Here is a 23,334-nt window from a genome sequence, read left to right as displayed (position 1 = left end):
GAATGAAGGAATAGGAGTAGAAAGGAATACGGTCAGCCATCGCCCTTGACGCATCATCACTTCTAGAATGTTGGTAATCTACATATACCCCCCAGCACCAGAAGTTTGGATCAGATCGTTATTTGACTGTGGCAGAGTTGTTATCGAGAGGAGAAGAAAAACTGAGACAATGACGCAATACATTGATTTCGACTCCAATGAGTTTGAAACGAAGGATTTCTTCCTCACTACCCTGGAAGAAACATGCAGGGATCAGCTGAATGACAGCGAGGCGAAGATCACCCGCAGTACATCTGAGGGGAGAATCCTCCTGGACGTCCAGCAGGACGGTCTGGGCAATTTCTTCGATTGGCTTCATGATCAGAAGGACATCAATTGGGGCCAAGAGAAGGACCTGTTGCAGAGGGAGATATCTGGCCTGAAAGCCCAGCTCGATAAGGCTCATGCTAAACGTGACCACTCTCCGTCTAGGGATAAGTCCCTGAAATCAAATGCTCAAAAAGACCTGAGCAAGAAGGACCGCATCATCAAGGACCAGGACTTCCAGTTGAAGAAGGTTGGCTCGATGCTGAACGATGCTGAACAACACCTGAGCGAGAAGGACAGCATCATCAAGAACCGGGACTTCCAGTTGGAGAAGGTCTGCTCGATGCTGAACAATGCACAAAAAGACCTGAGCGAGAAGGACGGCATCATTAAGAGCCAGGACTTCCAGCTGAAGAAGGTTGGCTCGATGCCGAACAATGCTAAAAAAGACCGGAGCAAGAAGGACGGCATCATTCAGAACCAGGACTACCGTTTGAAGCAGGTTGGCTCGATGCTGAACAATGCTCAAAAAGACCTGAGCGAGAAGGACGGCATCATTAAGAGCCAGGACCTCCAGTTGGAGAAGGTCGGCTCGATGCTGAACAGCGCTCAACAAGACCTGAGCGAAAAAGACGGCATCATCAAGAGCCAGGACTTCGAGTTGAAGAAGGTTATATCGATGCTGAACAGTGCTAAACAATACCTGAGCGAGAAGGACGGCATCATCAAGAGCCAGTACTTACAGTTGGAGAAGTTCTGCTCGATGGTGAACAATGCACAAAAAGACCTGAACGAGAAGGACGGCATCATCAAGAACCAGTACTTCCAGTTGGAGAAGTTCTGCTCGATGCTGAACAATGCTAAAAAATACCTGAGCGAGAAGGACGGCATCATCAAGAACCAGTACTTAAAGTCGAAGAAGATGAAGGGGGAGAACGAGGCACTTCGAAAGGATTTGGAGGAAGAGAAGTCTGTGCTCCTCGCTGAAAGGAAGATGCTCGCTTTGGCTAAAACAAACATGGAGTGGGAGATGGAGTTCTTGCTCGAGACTGAGAGGAAAGAACTACAAGGACAGCTGAGCAAGACAAAGGAGGACCTCCAAAAGACGAAGGATGAGGCGAAGACCCATCAAGCCCAGCTGAACGAGCAGAGAGCAAAGACAGAGAAGCTCACAGCAGATCTGAAAAAGTCAGAAGATCTGCTGAAGTCTGAGAAAAACGTATTTTCGACGAGGATTGTCGCCATCCGGAAGGAGACAGACAAATTCATGTCCAACTGTCTTCCTGAAATGGAAGAACTCCGAGTCGATAAGAGTAAGATCATGGCTGCTCTAAAGTATGCTGAGGAGGAGCTGAAGTCTGCACATCACATGTGGCAGGAGGACAAGTCTTCCCACTTGGCAGAGCTGGAAAAATCCCATGACTCCCATCTTGTCCAGCTGGAGATGCAGGACAAGGTGCACAAGACCATCATGGCTGATCTGAAGACAAAGTTTGAAGATCAGCTAGCGAGTGACCGTCTCCTCTGGCAGCAGGAAAAAACCTCCCTTCTGGAGGAGACTGAGAAAACCAGCTTCTCCTTTGTTGCTCAGCTACACGAGCAAAAACAGAGCAACGACACCCTCGGGGACGCTCTGGAGAAGGCTGCGCAGCAGATACAGAGTCATCGCATCGAGTGCCACGAGTTATCTCTCCTTCAGGCCAAGGTAGGGATGCTAATTTTGAAAAATGTTCTTAACCGATAACCGACCCTCGTTATTAACCGACAAGATTTGTGGCTCGCAACTACGGTGCGCCAGCTTTTAAGGTTGGGCGTTGGGCTGTTAAGGTGGACCAGCTTTTCTCCTTAAACTGACGGGCTGCTCCTCTGAGTTTTTCTCAGCTTTTTCAGTAATTATTAACCGATACCGTTAATCGGTTAAAATGCTTAATGTTGGTTAACAATTAAACTGTTAGTTATTATCATCCCTAGGCCGCCGAAAGCGTCCAGCAGACTCTGCAGGAGGAAGAATATGAGTGGACGACCGACGAAAGCTCCCAGCTGGATGATCTTGAGAATCTGATCGGCAAAACAAAGAAGAGGACCAAGTGGTACCGGAAGCTCTTCTAATGCCACGCTAATGCCATGCTCAGGAGAAAGAAAATGCACATACATTGTTCTTGTATCTTGTAAAGTGAAGTGAGTTCACTTTTCTGGTGTGAAACCAGTCCTCACAAAGATATGATTACTAATGCGCACACATACACATGCATTTGTTCTTGTATACTTGTGAGGATCAATCAGTCTTGACCCCCTAAACAGCACTTGGAAAAGGGTTGTTTTGTGGGTTGACACTTTATTTTACTCTTGGGAAGTGAACTGAGTTCACTTTTCTGGTGTGAAACCAGTCCTCACAAAGATATGATTACTAATGCGCACACATACACATGCATTTGTTCTTGTATACTTGTGAGGATCAATCAGTCTTGACCCCCTAAACAGCACTTGGAAAAGGGTTGTTTTGTGGGTTGACACTTTATTTTACTCTTGGGAAGTGAACTGAGTTCACTTTTCTGGTGTGAAACTGGTCCTCACAAAGATATGATTACCCAGCCGTCTGAGGAGAGGGGATCTCTCTTTGAATTGCCTTTCCCGAGGTTTCTTCCCATGTCCTTTATGCTGTTCTAATGTTCATGGGGAGTTTTTCCTCGTCTTCTTAGAGAGCTGGGGCTGGGCATCTGTAGCTGATCTGGGTCTGTGAGGCCCACCTTCAGCTACCTTCTCCTGTTGTAAATATGTACCATTTATCTCCTGTTGGAAATAAAAATAAAAAAAATGATAATTGTAGACTGTACTCCTCTCATGTGTTGTATGAAATGCTTTGTTTGATGTATAAATCAGGGGACAAGCACTGATGAGTTCTCATTTTCTCCCTATAGCCTGACAATATACAGTAAGTTGGCTCAACTGATTTTATATGTTGATCCAAATATAGTTGTTTTTTGTCTGTGTTGGTCATCCAAAGAAAATGAACAAATGAAAAACACCTGAACTTTACGTTCAGCAACATTTTGCAGGTTTACTACGAGTCTGAAGTGGCTTAAGAACTTAAAGGGACTGTTTTTAACCTTTGAGTTTATTAAATGATTGTAGTCATCACACAGCAGCAGGACCGATAGCTTTATGCGTCTCCACATTGAAAGAGGCGCTGTGCGCATTTTACGCACGTTGGCACAGCATCTGAAACTTCATTAATGAGGCCTCTTTAAATCTCCCGACATGACAACAGGATCAGTGAGGGTCTAACGGTACCTTCAGACATTTCTACATTTCACTCGGTTTTGCTGTTTCACACAGATTTACAGGTTATTTAGTAAAAACATTTGGAACATAGTAGCCGTCCTCAGGATGAGTCCATCTCCATCACAGCTGTCGGGACATTTTTTATTAGAACTAAAAAAACAAACTGCATTTCCTAAAGAGGGTAAAATATTTATTTTTGTTCCATTAAGTTTATTATTACATTGAGTTTTTATGGTTGTTTTTTTCAATGCAAAGTATCATTGTGAGCATGGAAGCGCACCCTCTATATTCACCAAATCAACCTCTTATCACAATGAAGGTCTGTCTTTGACACAGGTTTATTACCTAATAAAGCAGGACTCACATTTAATATGTTTAGTATTATGTTTTAGTGCTGCATATTCATACAAGCAAATCACTTTAATTACCACAAACCACTGGTGGCCATACTGTACTGTATACTGGGAAATACTAAATTCAGGTAGGCCTATACTTCAGAGTTGAGATATACATTATTTTATTAGCTTCATAAAAAGATTAAATTATTATGATTGGTAGGCTAAGGAAGCTATTCAGATTTTTCATGTGCATTTTATACCTTTTTTAATGAATAGATTAATTAATCCCGTACAGGTTTCCCTACAATATATTTATAGATTATTAATAATAATGATAATTGATATCTGCATCAGTATATTTAGTGTAGGCCTACTATGTGACTCATGGGGTGGGGGCAGTGTTCATGGCAGAGTCGGTTAACAATGTATGATGAGGGCTCTGAAAGCACATGGGAGAAGTTTGTCTTAATGGCTTTCTGCCAGAAATCTCCTTAAGTTTAGGTATCAAACCCACTTAGTTATGTTTAGGAAAACTTCATGGTTTGGGTTAAAATAAACCCTTTCTGCCAGAAAGCCCTGAAGGCAAACTGTTTCTGTCCTGTCAAGTTTATTATTACGTTTTTAATGTTATTTCTTCAATGCAACGTATCCCAATGTTTGCAGCATTGCGCATGGAAGCGCACCCTCCATATTCACCATATCAACCTCTTATAATAATGAAGGTCTGTCTTTGACACAGGGTTGTCTTTTTCGGGACAGAGACAGAGCAGGACCGATATGTGAGGATCTAACGGTAAAAGTGAGCCTCAGACATTTCTACATATCACTCGGTTTTGCTGTTTTGCTGCTGCTCAAACTACATTATCATTTTTGTCCTGTCAAGTTTATTATTACATTGAGTTTTTAATGTTGTTTCTTAAATGTAAAGTATCCCAATCTTTGCAAGATCTAGATTATTACATGTAATAACACACACCTCTTTTACCATTAGATATATTGAATGGCATATCTAATGAACTTAACAGCAGACCAACCACAGAGTTGTCAGTACTGTTCTTTTAGACTGAACTTGAACACACTGATGTTGTTCTTCTACAGAGCATGTTTAGAGTGGTTTCATCAGACACAATTGCAATGTTTCCCTTCTCCCTCCCCCCCCCACCCCACCAAGTCTCTATTCTGAGATCTCACTTCTTAGAATATTTTAGTTACATACAGTTTAACTGAACTTCCATCCAGTTTTAGCAGAGTTAAGAATTTAGCAAAGTTATACTGCATTGTGGAGGATCCCTGTCAGTTAGCACAGTTAAAAATTGACTGCAGTTTGGTTTGAAAACCCTGAGTTCGATGTTAAAACAGGGGCCATGTTGCCCAGATCTATTTATGCAGTGCTTCCCATTTAGAACAAATAAGTCTTGTGCTTTAATTTTCTCCCTGAACTTCAGGATGCTGCAACACAGCAGGAGACCATGGCTCAATGGCTCAGCAGAGACCAAAGCACAAGGAGGGACGAGTGCTGGGAGGGAAACAGAGAGTCTATTTATGTACCCCCAAAACCCTCCTTTTATTCTTTTAAAGATTTTAAAACATATCTGACTGCGATTGAAAACTTAAAACAAAAAAATTCTAAAATGGCAAAAACTAGTTAACAAAATTAGATTATTTAGACATTTCAAATTTATTCCAATTCTTTAACAGACCTCAATTTTTTCTTTTCTTTTGTTTTCATTCATCTTTTCCTTTCCTTTAATTTTTATATAATTTTTATACTGTGAAATATATTTGCTGTTTTTTTTTGTTATAGAAAAATCTGAACATGTTTATGTAACTACTGTATTGAACTTTCGATATAAAGTAAGGGGGAAAAAAAGTCTGATTGCAGCCGCTGATGGGGCGGTCCTGTAGAGAGCACTGCTCTGATTGGTTCGTAGAGGACAGGAACGTCCACTTGTTCTTCTTCTGTAGTTGGCATCCTGTTTGTCCATCTAGTGAGACATCTAGTGGCCATTTTCCACTGAAACTACTTTTCTGCAGATGTATTTCTGTGCACAAGATAAATAAATTATTTAAATACTTTTTTGGGGTTTTTCAAAACTTGACAATTATCGTAATCTTATTTTTTTCATGTTTTATATATATTTATTTATAAAAATCAAGAAATATCGGTGGCTTTCTAATAAAAATGAAATAGAAAAACGCAAGAATGTTTATTTACACTGTACAACTAAGTTGAATGTTTACACGAGACAAAAGTTAATTTAATATTTTTACTTTAATTAGAAATCTTAATTGGTGGGGAACATACATTATACAAACACACAGAGCCTCGACCGTAAAATACATAGAAAGTGTTCAAATCTCACATTTTCCATGATGGAAGTTAGTTGATACTTACTACTACCAACAAACATGATCCAGGACTCATCTCACCCAGGCAACCACCTGTTCACTCTGCTGTCCTCTGGGAGGCGCTATAGGCCTATTAAGACCTTCACCTCCAGACTCCTGAACAGTTCTTATCCATGCACAATAAAAGAACTGAACTCTCAGTAGTAGTTATGCACTATCACTGTGACGTGCAATATTATATCCTGCAGGAATACACTGACTGTGCAATATTGTTTATCTATGCTGCTACCAGTTTATTTATTATATATGTGAGTTATTGGGTCTGTCTATTTTATCCTTTATCTATTTATCTTTTTATCTTGCACTTTATTCTGTTTTGTACCACTGAGAGGAGTTGCTCCAGAGATTCGTTGTAAAGCTGTGCAATGACACTAAAGGCATCCATTCAAAAATGCTCCACAAAATACAGTTTTGAATGCTATTAAGTCTGTAAAGGGTTAAATGAATGAGTTTTACCTGTAAGTGTTATCCTCAAACTGATGTGTTTGTTCACGCCGACTGTTTATATTTAGTATTCATTCCTTTGAGCATCACAGGATTCCATTTTTCGTTTTTGGTTTAAAACGAAAAAACAAGAAAACCACGTGACTCCTGTTCTTCAATTAAAAATGAATAATGATAAAAGGAATTCGCAAAAAACAAAACGGCCCAGATTGGATTTGTTTTTCGTTTTTTGATTCAGAAACCAAAAACGAGAAAACGACCGTTTTTCGATTTTTGTTTAAAACGAGAAAAAAAAATGTGTTTTTGAATTCTAAAGGAGTTACGGATTATCCGATGATACCCAGACCACTTCACACACCATTATTTTGTATGCTTTGATCTGCATCAAGATAAACAGCCTTAACTCTACACTTGGACTCTGCATCTCTCTGTTTCTACACTCTCACCTGAACACAAAATAGTGTCCTGATCCGACACCCTGAAGTGATTGCCGCCATACCTATTGATCCATAAAAATACACATTCTCTCACACAGTAGGCTACCAAATACCTTCACATTCTACAACATCATCAAGCTAATGTTCAGTTTCATAGCTGTTGTTCATTGTTGACTACATTACGTGGCCGACACAACCTATGGAATTTGTCAGTCCTGTGACATTACATAGTCAACAAATCAATCTGCAAACGTGGTATTGATCAGATCATATTCAGGGTCCGTCAGCTTTTCAATTTAGTCTGGAGGGAGATTCGGTATCAGTGAAGTCAGTGCATTTTATGAGTAGGCCTTCTGTGACTACTGACTGTAGCCTTTATATTCAAAGGTGGGGCCATTACTTTCACTGACACTGGCATCATATGAAACTAGAAGTGCACTCGGGGAGCGCAGACCTTCGCCAAGGCAGGTTTCATGTACGTCGCTGCCTGCTGCTGCTGGAAAATAAAGTTGAGCGGTGAGATTGAACCAGAACACTATAGTTGCAGAGCTTGCTACAGAGTGCTACAGGAATGAGTCCTAACATTTATGAGATTATAACTTTTATATTATATTTCTGCTGTTACTTTGTGTTGTGCAGCATTATGTGTCCACTCCCATGTTGATAAGAGTATTTAATACTTGACAAATCTCCCTAGTGTAAAGTGTACCTTCTTTGCTATATTTTAGGAATAATCAGAAATCATTACATTCATATTTTCAAACGTAATCAAACTGGTATCCATAGCAACGATAGAATCAAAGGAATGAAGGAATAGGAGTAGAAAGGAATACGGTCAGCCATCGCCCTTGACGCATCATCACTTCTAGAATGTTGGTAATCTACATATACCCCCCAGCACCAGAAGTTTGGATCAGATCGTTATTTGACTGTGGCAGAGTTGTTATCGAGAGGAGAAGAAAAACTGAGACAATGACGCAATACATTGATTTCGACTCCAATGAGTTTGAAACGAAGGATTTCTTCCTCACTACCCTGGAAGAAACATGCAGGGATCAGCTGAATGACAGCGAGGCGAAGATCACCCGCAGTACATCTGAGGGGAGAATCCTCCTGGATGTCCAGCAGGACGGTCTGGGCAATTTCTTCGATTGGCTTCATGATCAGAAGGACATCAATTGGGGCCAAGAGAAGGACCTGTTGCAGAGGGAGATATCTGGCCTGAAAGCCCAGCTCGATAAGGCTCATGCTAAACGTGACCACTCTCCGTCTAGGGATAAGTCCCTGAAATCAAATGCTCAAAAAGACCTGAGCAAGAAGGACCGCATCATCAAGGACCAGGACTTCCAGTTGAAGAAGGTTGGCTCGATGCTGAACGATGCTGAACAACACCTGAGCGAGAAGGACAGCATCATCAAGAACCGGGACTTCCAGTTGGAGAAGGTCTGCTCGATGCTGAACAATGCACAAAAAGACCTGAGCGAGAAGGACGGCATCATTAAGAGCCAGGACTTCCAGCTGAAGAAGGTTGGCTCGATGCCGAACAATGCTAAAAAAGACCGGAGCAAGAAGGACGGCATCATTCAGAACCAGGACTACCATTTGAAGCAGGTTGGCTCGATGCTGAACAATGCTCAAAAAGACCTGAGCGAGAAGGACGGCATCATTAAGAGCCAGGACCTCCAGTTGGAGAAGGTCGGCTCGATGCTGAACAGCGCTCAACAAGACCTGAGCGAAAAAGACGGCATCATCAAGAGCCAGGACTTCGAGTTGAAGAAAGTTAGATCGATGCTGAACAGTGCTAAACAATACCTGAGCGAGAAGGACGGCATCATCAAGAGCCAGTACTTACAGTTGGAGAAGTTCTGCTCGATGGTGAACAATGCACAAAAAGACCTGAACGAGAAGGACGGCATCATCAAGAACCAGTACTTCCAGTTGGAGAAGTTCTGCTCGATGCTGAACAATGCTAAAAAATACCTGAGCGAGAAGGACGGCATCATCAAGAACCAGTACTTAAAGTCGAAGAAGATGAAGGGGGAGAACGAGGCACTTCGAAAGGATTTGGAGGAAGAGAAGTCTGTGCTCCTCGCTGAAAGGAAGATGCTCGCTTTGGCTAAAACAAACATGGAGTGGGAGATGGAGTTCTTGCTCGAGACTGAGAGGAAAGAACTACAAGGACAGCTGAGCAAGACAAAGGAGGACCTCCAAAAGACGAAGGATGAGGCGAAGACCCATCAAGCCCAGCTGAACGAGCAGAGAGCAAAGACAGAGAAGCTCACAGCAGATCTGAAAAAGTCTAAAGATCTGCTGAAGTCTGAGAAAAACGTATTTTCGACGAGGATTGTCGCCATCCGGAAGGAGACAGACAAATTCATGTCCAACTGTCTTCCTGAAATGGAAGAACTCCGAGTCGATAAGAGTAAGATCATGGCTGCTCTAAAGTATGCTGAGGAGGAGCTGAAGTCTGCACATCACATGTGGCAGGAGGACAAGTCTTCCCACTTGGCAGAGCTGGAAAAATCCCATGACTCTCATCTTGTCCAGCTGGAGATGCAGGACAAGGTGCACAAGACCATCATGGCTGATCTGAAGACAAAGTTTGAAGATCAGCTAGCGAGTGACCGTCTCCTCTGGCAGCAGGAAAAAACCTCCCTTCTGGAGGAGACTGAGAAAACCAGCTTCTCCTTTGTTGCTCAGCTACACGAGCAAAAACAGAGCAACGACACCCTCGGGGACGCTCTGGAGAAGGCTGCGCAGCAGATACAGAGTCATCGCATCGAGTGCCACGAGTTATCTCTCCTTCAGGCCAAGGTAGGGATGCTAATTTTGAAAAATGTTCTTAACCGATAACCGACCCTCGTTATTAACCGACAAGATTTGTGGCTCGCAACTACGGTGCGCCAGCTTTTAAGGTTGGGCGTTGGGCTGTTAAGGTGGACCAGCTTTTCTCCTTAAACTGACGGGCTGCTCCTCTGAGTTTTTCTCAGCTTTTTCAGTAATTATTAACCGATACCGTTAATCGGTTAAAATGCTTAATGTTGGTTAACAATTAAACTGTTAGTTATTATCATCCCTAGGCCGCCGAAAGCGTCCAGCAGACTCTGCAGGAGGAAGAATATGAGTGGACGACCGACGAAAGCTCCCAGCTGGATGATCTTGAGAATCTGATCGGCAAAACAAAGAAGAGGACCAAGTGGTACCGGAAGCTCTTCTAATGCCACGCTAATGCCATGCTCAGGAGAAAGAAAATGCACATACATTGTTCTTGTATCTTGTAAAGTGAAGTGAGTTCACTTTTCTGGTGTGAAACCAGTCCTCACAAAGATATGATTACTAATGCGCACACATACACATGCATTTGTTCTTGTATACTTGTGAGGATCAATCAGTCTTGACCCCCTAAACAGCACTTGGAAAAGGGTTGTTTTGTGGGTTGACACTTTATTTTACTCTTGGGAAGTGAACTGAGTTCACTTTTCTGGTGTGAAACTGGTCCTCACAAAGATATGATTACCCAGCCGTCTGAGGAGAGGGGATCTCTCTTTGAATTGCCTTTCCCGAGGTTTCTTCCCATGTCCTTTATGCTGTTCTAATGTTCATGGGGAGTTTTTCCTCGTCTTCTTAGAGAGCTGGGGCTGGGCATCTGTAGCTGATCTGGGTCTGTGAGGCCCACCTTCAGCTACCTTCTCCTGTTGTAAATATCTACCATTTATCTCCTGTTGGAAATAAAAATAAAAAAAATGATAATTGTAGACTGTACTCCTCTCATGTGTTGTATGAAATGCTTTGTTTGATGTATAAATCAGGGGACAAGCACTGATGAGTTCTCATTTTCTCCCTATAGCCTGACAATATACAGTAAGTTGGCTCAACTGATTTTATATGTTGATCCAAATATAGTTGTTTTTTGTCTGTGTTGGTCATCCAAAGAAAATGAACAAATGAAAAACACCTGAACTTTACGTTCAGCAACATTTTGCAGGTTTACTACGAGTCTAAAGTGGCTTAAGAACTTAAAGGGACTGTTTTTAACCTTTGAGTTTATTAAATGATTGTAGTCATCACACAGCAGCAGGACCGATAGCTTTATGCGTCTCCACATTGAAAGAGCCGCTGTGCGCATTTTACGCACGTTGGCACAGCATCTGAAACTTCATTAATGAGGCCTCTTTAAATCTCCCGACATGACAACAGGATCAGTGAGGGTCTAACGGTACCTTCAGACATTTCTACATTTCACTCGGTTTTTGCTGTTTCACACAGATTTACAGGTTATTTAGTAAAAACGTTTGGAACATAGTAGCCGTCCTCAGGATGAGTCCATCTCCATCACAGCTGTCGGGACATTTTTTATTAGAACTAAAAAAACAAACTGCATTTCCTAAAGAGGGTAAAATATTTATTTTTGTTCCATTAAGTTTATTATTACATTGAGTTTTTATGGTTGTTTTTTTCAATGCAAAGTATCATTGTGAGCAAGGAAGCGCACCCTCTATATTCACCAAATCAACCTCTTATCACAATGAAGGTCTGTCTTTGACACAGGTTTATTACCTAATAAAGCAGGACTCACATTTAATATGTTTAGTATTATGTTTTAGTGCTGCATATTCATACAAGCAAATCACTTTAATTACCACAAACCACTGGTGGCCATACTGTACTGTATACTGGGAAATACTAAATTCAGGTAGGCCTATACTTCAGAGTTGAGATATACATTATTTTATTAGCTTTATAAAAAGATTAAATTATTATGATTGGTAGGCTAAGGAAGCTATTCAGATTTTTCATGTGCATTTTATATCTTTTTTAATGAATAGATTAATTAATCCCGTACAGGTTTCCCTACAATATATTTATAGATTATTAATAATAATGATAATTGATATCTGCATCAGTATATTTATTGTAGGCCTACTATGTGACTCATGGGGTGGGGGCAGTGTTCATGGCAGAGTCGGTTAACAATGTATGATGAGGGCTCTGAAAGCACATGGGAGAAGTTTGTCTTAATGGCTTTCTGCCAGAAATCTCCTTAAGTTTAGGTATCAAACCCACTTAGTTATGTTTAAGATAAGATAAGATAAGATAAGATGGACCTTTATTAATCCCCGGAGGGAAATTCAGGTGTCAAAGCAGCAACATCAGCAAACAGAGTGAATCACAGGAGAGGTAAAGGTATACAAAAATTCTAAAGACAATAATAGAGATATAAAAGATACAGAGTGAATGGGTGAACATAGTGTGTACAGTCCGTCAATAAATAAATGTAGTATGTACAATAAATAAATAAATAAATAAATGTAATATGTACATATGTGCAGTCAGCAATACAGTGGTATATAGGATGTATAGTGTAAAGTGAGTGTAAAGTGCGCCAGATAGTGCATGTTTAAATTTCTTAAAAGTCCTAATAGTTGTCATAAGGGGGTCAGCCTTGGTTGTGGAGCCTGATGGCTACCAGCATGAAGGACTGACCCAGGCGCTTTGTGTTGTGCCGAGGAGGGATGAGTCTGTGGCTGAAGGTGCTCCTCATCTTGACTAGCTCATCATGGAGGGGGTGGGAGGGGTTTTCCAGGATAGCGTCCAGCTTCCTCCTCATCCTGCCCTCTGCCACCACCTCCAGACCGTCCAGCTCAGATCCAACCACAGAGCCAGCCTTCCTCACCAGCCTGTTCAGTCTGTTGGCATCCCTTGTGTTCATGTTACCCCCCCAACATACCACAGCAAAAAAGAGAACACTGGCTACTACAGACTGGTAAAACATCTGCAGCAGCCTATTGCATACATTAAAAGACCTGAGCCTCCTCAGGAAGAACAGTTTGCTCTGTCCCTTCCTGTAGAGGGCCTCAGTGTTATCAGTCCAGTCAAGTCTACTGTTCATATGTACTCCCAGGAACTTGTAGGTGTCCACCACCTCCACCTCCTCCCCTCGGATGGTGATGGGAGTTGGGGGCCTCGTGCTCCACCGGAAGTCCACCACCAGCTCCTTGGTCTTTCCAATGTTGAGCTGGAGGTGATTGTTATCACACCACCCTATGAAGTTCTCCACCAGGGCTCTGTACTCCTCCTCGTTGTCATCTGTGATGCAGCTGACGATGGAGGAGTCATCGGAGAACTTCTGTAGGTGGCATGTACCCGAGTGGAAGCGAAAGTCGGAGGTGTAGGTGGTGAACAGGAAGGGAGACAGCACAGTTCCTTGGGGGGCGCCGGTGTTGCTCACCAGCACATCTGACAGGCTGCCCTGCAGTCTGACATACTGTGGTCTGCTGGTGAGGTAGTCCGTAATCCAGGCCACCAGGCCATGATCTACCTGCATCACTGAGAGCTTCTCAGCTAGCCGGAGTGGCAGGATGGTGTTGAAGGCACTGGAGAAGTCAAAGAACAATATTCTTACAGAGCTGTGCGGCCTCTCCAGGTGAGTGTAGGCTCTGTGGAGCATGTAGGTGATGGCATCATCCACACCGATGTTTTCCTGGTATGCAAACTGCAGGGGGTCCCGGAAGTCGCTCACAAGGGGCTTGAGGTGCTGCAGAACCAGTCTCTCAAAGATCTTCATGACGTGTGACGTCAGAGCAACTGGCCTGTAGTCATTGGGGGTGCTGGGGTGTCCCTTCTTGGCCACCGGGACGATGCAGGAGGTCTTCCAGAGCTGGGGAACCTTCTTCAGCCTCAGGGAGAGGCTGAAGAGGTGCTGGAACGCTGCTGCCAGCTCCCCAGCACACGCCTTGAGCACCCTGGGGTTGATGTTGTCTGGTCCCCTGGCCTTGTTCACGCTGATCTTTGAGAGCTGCTTCCTCACCTGGCCCCTTGTGATGATCAGGGTGGATGTTGCAATGTCTCCAGGTGCAAAGGACATGCTGTGGATGTGCTCCTCAGGGTAGGTATGGGGGGGCAAGCTGCTGCTGCCTCCTGGGGATGGATGCTGGGGGGAGGAGGAGAGGTGTGGAAGGGGGTGCTGGGGGGAGGAGGAGAGGTGTGGAAGGGGGGGGAGGAGGGGAAGGAGAGGTGTGGAGGGGGGGCACTGGTGTTGGTGAGTGAGGACCCAGGCTGTCCTGCTGAGCTCATGGGGGTTGGTTGGTCAAACCTGTTGAAAAACAGGTTTAGCTCATTTGCATGTTCCTGGGTCCCCTCAACACCAGGGCTCGGCTGTTTGTAGCCAGTTATCTTCCTGAACCCCCCCCCCCACACCTCCCTGGAGCTGTCGGCCTGTAGTCTCCCCTCCAGTCTGTCTTTGTAGGTGTCCTTGGCCGCCCTCAGCTCCTTCTTCAGCTCCTTCTGGACAACCTTGGCCCCCTCAATGTCCCCGGCCATGAACGCCCTCTTCTTCCTGTTCAACAGGGCTTTAATGTCCCCATTGATCCAGGGCTTGTTGTTAGGAAAGCAGCGTACCTTTTTGGTGGGTACGATGCTCTTCTCACAGAACCTAATGTAGTCTGTGATGCAGTGGGAGAGTCCATCGATGTCCTCACCGTGGACCCTGTCAAACAACTCCCAGTCTGTTGACCTGTAACACTCCCTCAGCTCCTCCTCAACTTCCACTGACCACTGTTGAACAGTCCTGGTGGTGGCGGGCTGCCTCCTGACAACAGGCTTGTATGTTGGCACAAGCCTGATGAGGTTGTGGTCTGAACCGCCAAGGGGGAGGAGAACAGTGGCGCTGTATGCCTCCTTAATGTTGGCATACAGCAGGTCCAGGGTCTTATTGTGTCTGGTGTTACAGGTCACATACTGGGTGAAGTTCGACAGGGCTCTGGAGACCTTCACATGGTTAAAATCACCATTTACAATGATGAATGCGCTGGGGTGCCTCGTCTGTAATCCCGCGACGGTGGAGTGGATGACGTCACTCGCCTGCACCACCACAGCACTCGGTTGAATGTAAACAGTTACTATGATGCAGTGTGAGAACTCTCGAGGCAGATAATATGGCCTCAAACTCATAGCCAGCAGCTCGATGTCTGGGGTACAGATGCGCTCCTTTACGGTGATGTGTTTGGGATTACACCATCTGGAGTTCACAAAGACAGCAAGCCCTCCGCCTTTCTTTTTACCGCTCTGTTTGTCTCTGTCAGCTCGCACCACTGTGAAGCCGTCCGGTTCCACTAAGCAGTCTGGTATAATCCCCTTCAGCCATGTCTCCGTAAAGCACAGCACACTGGACTCTCGGTATTCCCGTTGGTCTTTCACCAGGGCTGCTAGCTCGTCCGTCTTGTTGGCCAGAGATCTCACATTGCCCATGATCACTGAAGGCAGGACGGGTTTAAATCTCCTCCTCTCCTTCTCCCTCCTCCCCCTCACGATCACACCGGCTCTTGATCCCCGTCTGTGTCGCCGTATCTCAGCAGGTAAATCCTTTGGTGGCGCTGCTACTCGGTCCCGAAAGGCGAGGAGCGCTTCAAATGAATACACCGTCCGTTGTCCGATCATGTCCGTTTGTCAGGCTAACTAAATATAATAACTAAATAAGACGGCTGTGAAAAAGGAAACTATTTACATAAAGTGTGCAGTATACTATCACTGACAAAAACTAAGCGCAGTAGAAAGTTAAAAGTAACGAAAAAGTAGCAAAAAAGAAGACAAAGAAAGTAGAAACACGGAGAGCTACTAAGACAGGCTGCCACTCGCGTCGGCGCCTAGCAACCCAATTAAAAAACCCAGTTTAGGAAAACTTCATGGTTTGGGTTAAAATAAACCCTTTCTGCCAGAAAGCCCTGAAGGCAAACTGTTTCTGTCCTGTCAAGTTTATTATTACGTTTTTAATGTTATTTCTTCAATGCAACGTATCCCAATGTTTGCAGCATTGCGCATGGAAGCGCACCCTCCATATTCACCATATCAACCTCTTATAATAATGAAGGTCTGTCTTTGACACAGGGTTGTCTTTTTCGGGACAGAGACAGAGCAGGACCGATATGTGAGGATCTAACGGTAAAAGTGAGCCTCAGACATTTCTACATATCACTCGGTTTTGCTGTTTTGCTGCTGCTCAAACTACATTATCATTTTTGTCCTGTCAAGTTTATTATTACATTGAGTTTTTAATGTTGTTTCTTAAATGTAAAGTATCCCAATCTTTGCAAGATCTAGATTATTACATGTAATAACACACACCTCTTTTACCATTAGATATATTGAATGGCATATCTAATGAACTTAACAGCAGACCAACCACAGAGTTGTCAGTACTGTTCTTTTAGACTGAACTTGAACACACTGATGTTGTTCTTCTACAGAGCATGTTTAGAGTGGTTTCATCAGACACAATTGCAATGTTTCCCTTCTCCCTCCCCCCCACCCCACCAAGTCTCTATTCTGAGATCTCACTTCTTAGAATATTTTAGTTACATACAGTTTAACTGAACTTCCATCCAGTTTTAGCAGAGTTAAGAATTTAGCAAAGTTATATACTGCATTGTGGAGGATCCCTGTCAGTTAGCACAGTTAAAAATTGACTGCAGTTTGGTTTGAAAACCCTGAGTTCGATGTTAAAACAGGGGCCATGTTGCCCAGATCTATTTATGCAGTGCTTCCCATTTAGAACAAATAAGTCTTGTGCTTTAATTTTCTCCCTGAACTTCAGGATGCTGCAACACAGCAGGAGACCATGGCTCAATGGCTCAGCAGAGACCAAAGCACAAGGAGGGACGAGTGCTGGGAGGGAAACAGAGAGTCTATTTATGTACCCCCAAAACCCTCCTTTTATTCTTTTAAAGATTTTAAAACATATCTGACTGCGATTGAAAACTTAAAACAAAAAAATTCTAAAATGGCAAAAACCAGATAACAAAATTAGATTATTTAGACATTTCAAATTTATTCCAATTGTTTAACATACCCCAATTTTTTCTTTTCTTTTGTTTTCATACATCTTTTCCTTTCCTTTAATTTTATATTATTTTTATACGGTGAAATATATTTGCTGTTTTTTTTTGTTATAGAAAAATCTGAACATGTTTATGTAACTACTGTATTGAACTTTCGAAATAAAGTAAGGGGGAAAAAAAGTCTGATTGTAGCCGCGGATGGGGCGGTCCTGTAGAGAGCACTGCTCTGATTGGTTCGTAGAGGACAGGAACGTCCACTTGTTCTTCTTCTGTAGTTGGCATCCTGTTTGTCCATCTAGTGAGACATCTAGTGGCCATTTTCCACTGAAACTACTTTTCTGCAGATGTATTTCTGTGCACAAGATAAATAAATTATTTAAATACTTTTTGTTTTTTTTTCAAAACTTGACAATTATCGTAATCTTATTTTTTTCATGTTTTATATATATTTATTTATAAAAATCAAGAAATATCGGTGGCTTTCTAATAAAAATGAAATAGAAAAACGCAAGAATGTTTATTTACACTGTACAACTAAGTTGAATGTTTACACGAGACAAAAGTTAATTTAATATTTTTACTTTAATTAGAAATCTTAATTGGTGGGGAACATACATTATACAAACACACAGAGCCTCGACCGTAAAATACATAGAAAGTGTTCAAATCTCACATTTTCCATGATGGAAGTTAGTTGATACTTACTACTACCAACAAACATGATCCAGGACTCATCTCACCCAGGCAACCACCTGTTCACTCTGCTGTCCTCTGGGAGGCGCTATAGGCCTATTAAGACCTTCACCTCCAGACTCCTGAACAGTTCTTATCCATGCACAATAAAAGAACTGAACTCTCAGTAGTAGTTATGCACTATCACTGTGACGTGCAATATTATATCCTGCAGGAATACACTGACTGTGCAATATTGTTTATCTATGCTGCTACCAGTTTATTTATTATATATGTGAGTTATTGGGTCTGTCTATTTTATACTTTATCTATTTATCTTTTTATCTTGCACTTTATTCTGTTTTGTACCACTGAGAGGAGTTGCTCCAGAGATTCGTTGTAAAGCTGTGCAATGACACTAAAGGCATCCATTCAAAAATGCTCCACAAAATACAGTTTTGAATGCTATTAAGTCTGTAAAGGGTTAAATGAATGAGTTTTACCTGTAAGTGTTATCCTCAAACTGATGTGTTTGTTCACGCCGACTGTTTATATTTAGTATTCATTCCTTTGAGCATCACAGGATTCCATTTTTCGTTTTTGGTTTAAAACGAAAAAACAAGAAAACCACGTGACTCCTGTTCTTCAATTAAAAATGAATAATGATAAAAGGAATTCGCAAAAAACAAAACGGCCCAGATTGGATTTGTTTTTCGTTTTTTGATTCAGAAACCAAAAACGAGAAAACGACCGTTTTTCGATTTTTGTTTAAAACGAGAAAAAAAAATGTGTTTTTGAATTCTAAAGGAGTTACGGATTATCCGATGATACCCAGACCACTTCACACACCATTATTTTGTATGCTTTGATCTGCATCAAGATAAACAGCCTTAACTCTACACTTGGACTCTGCATCTCTCTGTTTCTACACTCTCACCTGAACACAAAATAGTGTCCTGATCCGACACCCTGAAGTGATTGCCGCCATACCTATTGATCCATAAAAATACACATTCTCTCACACAGTAGGCTACCAAATACCTTCACATTCTACAACATCATCAAGCTAATGTTCAGTTTCATAGCTGTTGTTCATTGTTGACTACATTACGTGGCCGACACAACCTATGGAATTTGTCAGTCCTGTGACATTACATAGTCAACAAATCAATCTGCAAACGTGGTATTGATCAGATCATATTCAGGGTCCGTCAGCTTTTCAATTTAGTTTGGAGGGAGATTCGGTATCAGTGAAGTCAGTGCATTTTATGAGTAGGCCTTCTGTGACTACTGACTGTAGCCTTTATATTCAAAGGTGGGGCCATTACTTTCACTGACACTGGCATCATATGAAACTAGAAGTGCACTCGGGGAGCGCAGACCTTCGCCAAGGCAGGTTTCATGTACGTCGCTGCCTGCTGCTGCTGGAAAATAAAGTTGAGCGGTGAGATTGAACCAGAACACTATAGTTGCAGAGCTTGCTACAGAGTGCTACAGGAATGAGTCCTAAAATTGATGAGATTATAACTTTTATATTATATTTCTGCTGTTACTTTGTGTTGTGCAGCATTATGTGTCCACTCCCATGTTGATAAGAGTATTTAATACTTGACAAATCTCCCTAGTGTAAAGTGTACCTTCTTTGCTATATTTTAGGAATAATCAGAAATCATTACATTCATATTTTCAAACGTAATCAAACTGGTATCCATAGCAACGATAGAATCAAAGGAATGAAGGAATAGGAGTAGAAAGGAATACGGTCAGCCATCGCCCTTGACGCATCATCACTTCTAGAATGTTGGTAATCTACATATACCCCCCAGCACCAGAAGTTTGGATCAGATCGTTATTTGACTGTGGCAGAGTTGTTATCGAGAGGAGAAGAAAAACTGAGACAATGACGCAATACATTGATTTCGACTCCAATGAGTTTGAAACGAAGGATTTCTTCCTCACTACCCTGGAAGAAACATGCAGGGATCAGCTGAATGACAGCGAGGCGAAGATCACCCGCAGTACATCTGAGGGGAGAATCCTCCTGGACGTCCAGCAGGACGGTCTGGGCAATTTCTTCGATTGGTTTCATGATCAGAAGGACATCAATTGGGGCCAAGAGAAGGACCTGTTGCAGAGGGAGATATCTGGCCTGAAAGCCCAGCTCGATAAGGCTCATGCTAAACGTGACCACTCTCCGTCTAGGGATAAGTCCCTGAAATCAAATGCTCAAAAAGACCTGAGCAAGAAGGACCGCATCATCAAGGACCAGGACTTCCAGTTGAAGAAGGTTGGCTCGATGCTGAACGATGCTGAACAACACCTGAGCGAGAAGGACAGCATCATCAAGAACCGGGACTTCCAGTTGGAGAAGGTCTGCTCGATGCTGAACAATGCACAAAAAGACCTGAGCGAGAAGGACGGCATCATTAAGAGCCAGGACTTCCAGCTGAAGAAGGTTGGCTCGATGCCGAACAATGCTAAAAAAGACCGGAGCAAGAAGGACGGCATCATTCAGAACCAGGACTACCGTTTGAAGCAGGTTGGCTCGATGCTGAACAATGCTCAAAAAGACCTGAGCGAGAAGGACGGCATCATTAAGAGCCAGGACCTCCAGTTGGAGAAGGTCGGCTCGATGCTGAACAGCGCTCAACAAGACCTGAGCGAAAAAGACGGCATCATCAAGAGCCAGGACTTCGAGTTGAAGAAGGTTAGATCGATGCTGAACAGTGCTAAACAATACCTGAGCGAGAAGGACGGCATCATCAAGAGCCAGTACTTACAGTTGGAGAAGTTCTGCTCGATGGTGAACAATGCACAAAAAGACCTGAACGAGAAGGACGGCATCATCAAGAACCAGTACTTCCAGTTGGAGAAGTTCTGCTCGATGCTGAACAATGCTAAAAAATACCTGAGCGAGAAGGACGGCATCATCAAGAACCAGTACTTAAAGTCGAAGAAGATGAAGGGGGAGAACGAGGCACTTCGAAAGGATTTGGAGGAAGAGAAGTCTGTGCTCCTCGCTGAAAGGAAGATGCTCGCTTTGGCTAAAACAAACATGGAGTGGGAGATGGAGTTCTTGCTCGAGACTGAGAGGAAAGAACTACAAGGACAGCTGAGCAAGACAAAGGAGGACCTCCAAAAGACGAAGGATGAGGCGAAGACCCATCAAGCCCAGCTGAACGAGCAGAGAGCAAAGACAGAGAAGCTCACAGCAGATCTGAAAAAGTCAGAAGATCTGCTGAAGTCTGAGAAAAACGTATTTTCGACGAGGATTGTCGCCATCCGGAAGGAGACAGACAAATTCATGTCCAACTGTCTTCCTGAAATGGAAGAACTCCGAGTCGATAAGAGTAAGATCATGGCTGCTCTAAAGTATGCTGAGGAGGAGCTGAAGTCTGCACATCACATGTGGCAGGAGGACAAGTCTTCCCACTTGGCAGAGCTGGAAAAATCCCATGACTCCCATCTTGTCCAGCTGGAGATGCAGGACAAGGTGCACAAGACCATCATGGCTGATCTGAAGACAAAGTTTGAAGATCAGCTAGCGAGTGACCGTCTCCTCTGGCAGCAGGAAAAAACCTCCCTTCTGGAGGAGACTGAGAAAACCAGCTTCTCCTTTGTTGCTCAGCTACACGAGCAAAAACAGAGCAACGACACCCTCGGGGACGCTCTGGAGAAGGCTGCGCAGCAGATACAGAGTCATCGCATCGAGTGCCACGAGTTATCTCTCCTTCAGGCCAAGGTAGGGATGCTAATTTTGAAAAATGTTCTTAACCGATAACCGACCCTCGTTATTAACCGACAAGATTTGTGGCTCGCAACTACGGTGCGCCAGCTTTTAAGGTTGGGCGTTGGGCTGTTAAGGTGGACCAGCTTTTCTCCTTAAACTGACGGGCTGCTCCTCTGAGTTTTTCTCAGCTTTTTCAGTAATTATTAACCGATACCGTTAATCGGTTAAAATGCTTAATGTTGGTTAACAATTAAACTGTTAGTTATTATCATCCCTAGGCCGCCGAAAGCGTCCAGCAGACTCTGCAGGAGGAAGAATATGAGTGGACGACCGACGAAAGCTCCCAGCTGGATGATCTTGAGAATCTGATCGGCAAAACAAAGAAGAGGACCAAGTGGTACCGGAAGCTCTTCTAATGCCACGCTAATGCCATGCTCAGGAGAAAGAAAATGCACATACATTGTTCTTGTATCTTGTAAAGTGAAGTGAGTTCACTTTTCTGGTGTGAAACCAGTCCTCACAAAGATATGATTACTAATGCGCACACATACACATGCATTTGTTCTTGTATACTTGTGAGGATCAATCAGTCTTGACCCCCTAAACAGCACTTGGAAAAGGGTTGTTTTGTGGGTTGACACTTTATTTTACTCTTGGGAAGTGAACTGAGTTCACTTTTCTGGTGTGAAACCAGTCCTCACAAAGATATGATTACTAATGCGCACACATACACATGCATTTGTTCTTGTATACTTGTGAGGATCAATCAGTCTTGACCCCCTAAACAGCACTTGGAAAAGGGTTGTTTTGTGGGTTGACACTTTATTTTACTCTTGGGAAGTGAACTGAGTTCACTTTTCTGGTGTGAAACTGGTCCTCACAAAGATATGATTACCCAGCCGTCTGAGGAGAGGGGATCTCTCTTTGAATTGCCTTTCCCGAGGTTTCTTCCCATGTCCTTTATGCTGTTCTAATGTTCATGGGGAGTTTTTCCTCGTCTTCTTAGAGAGCTGGGGCTGGGCATCTGTAGCTGATCTGGGTCTGTGAGGCCCACCTTCAGCTACCTTCTCCTGTTGTAAATATCTACCATTTATCTCCTGTTGGAAATAAAAATAAAAAAAATGATAATTGTAGACTGTACTCCTCTCATGTGTTGTATGAAATGCTTTGTTTGATGTATAAATCAGGGGACAAGCACTGATGAGTTCTCATTTTCTCCCTATAGCCTGACAATATACAGTAAGTTGGCTCAACTGATTTTATATGTTGATCCAAATATAGTTGTTTTTTGTCTGTGTTGGTCATCCAAAGAAAATGAACAAATGAAAAACACCTGAACTTTACGTTCAGCAACATTTTGCAGGTTTACTACGAGTCTGAAGTGGCTTAAGAACTTAAAGGGACTGTTTTTAACCTTTGAGTTTATTAAATGATTGTAGTCATCACACAGCAGCAGGACTGATAGCTTTATGCGTCTCCACATTGAAAGAGCCGCTGTGCGCATTTTACGCACGTTGGCACAGCATCTGAAACTTCATTAATGAGGCCTCTTTAAATCTCCCGACATGACAACAGGATCAGTGAGGGTCTAACGGTACCTTCAGACATTTCTACATTTCACTCGGTTTTGCTGTTTCACACAGATTTACAGGTTATTTAGTAAAAACATTTGGAACATAGTAGCCGTCCTCAGGATGAGTCCATCTCCATCACAGCTGTCGGGACATTTTTTATTAGAACTAAAAAAACAAACTGCATTTCCTAAAGAGGGTAAAATATTTATTTTTGTTCCATTAAGTTTATTATTACATTGAGTTTTTATGGTTGTTTTTTTCAATGCAAAGTATCATTGTGAGCATGGAAGCGCACCCTCTACATTCACC

General features: G+C 42.9%; 3 protein-coding genes and 1 long non-coding RNA gene across 4 annotated transcripts; 3 read left to right on the top strand and 1 right to left on the bottom strand.

Annotated features, from left to right (window-relative positions):
* The first annotated feature begins 107 nt into the window (after window positions 1-107).
* LOC141772226 (uncharacterized) lies at window positions 108-3,132 on the top strand. The gene is made up of 3 exons (XM_074643000.1): window positions 108-1,500; window positions 1,567-2,011; window positions 2,278-3,132. Exons 1-3 carry the CDS (start codon window positions 170-172, stop codon window positions 2,413-2,415), a joined length of 1,914 nt encoding a protein of 637 aa, XP_074499101.1. The 5' UTR covers window positions 108-169; the 3' UTR covers window positions 2,416-3,132.
* LOC141772228 (uncharacterized) lies at window positions 2,450-7,979 on the bottom strand. The gene is made up of 2 exons (XR_012594878.1): window positions 7,671-7,979; window positions 2,450-3,096 (listed from the first exon to the last, which is right to left on the bottom strand). It is a non-coding gene; the product is annotated as an uncharacterized LOC141772228 (long non-coding RNA).
* A 145-nt stretch (window positions 7,980-8,124) lies between these two features.
* Window positions 8,125-10,971, top strand: LOC141772227 (uncharacterized). The gene is made up of 3 exons (XM_074643002.1): window positions 8,125-9,516; window positions 9,583-10,030; window positions 10,297-10,971. The coding sequence occupies exons 1-3, from the start codon at window positions 8,189-8,191 to the stop codon at window positions 10,432-10,434; spliced, it is 1,914 nt and encodes a 637-aa protein (XP_074499103.1). The 5' UTR covers window positions 8,125-8,188; the 3' UTR covers window positions 10,435-10,971.
* An 8,593-nt stretch (window positions 10,972-19,564) lies between these two features.
* On the top strand, window positions 19,565-22,584 carry LOC141772225 (uncharacterized). Its single transcript, XM_074642999.1, has 3 exons — window positions 19,565-20,952; window positions 21,019-21,463; window positions 21,730-22,584. Exons 1-3 carry the CDS (start codon window positions 19,622-19,624, stop codon window positions 21,865-21,867), a joined length of 1,914 nt encoding a protein of 637 aa, XP_074499100.1. The 5' UTR covers window positions 19,565-19,621; the 3' UTR covers window positions 21,868-22,584.
* The last annotated feature ends 750 nt before the right edge of the window (window positions 22,585-23,334 follow it).

This window comes from Sebastes fasciatus, chromosome 8 (assembly GCF_043250625.1).
Source record: "Sebastes fasciatus isolate fSebFas1 chromosome 8, fSebFas1.pri, whole genome shotgun sequence".
Classification (NCBI taxonomy): domain Eukaryota; kingdom Metazoa; phylum Chordata; class Actinopteri; order Perciformes; family Sebastidae; genus Sebastes; species Sebastes fasciatus.
Note: the sequence above shows the minus strand (reverse complement) of the source record. Positions and strands in the feature narration are given on the sequence as shown.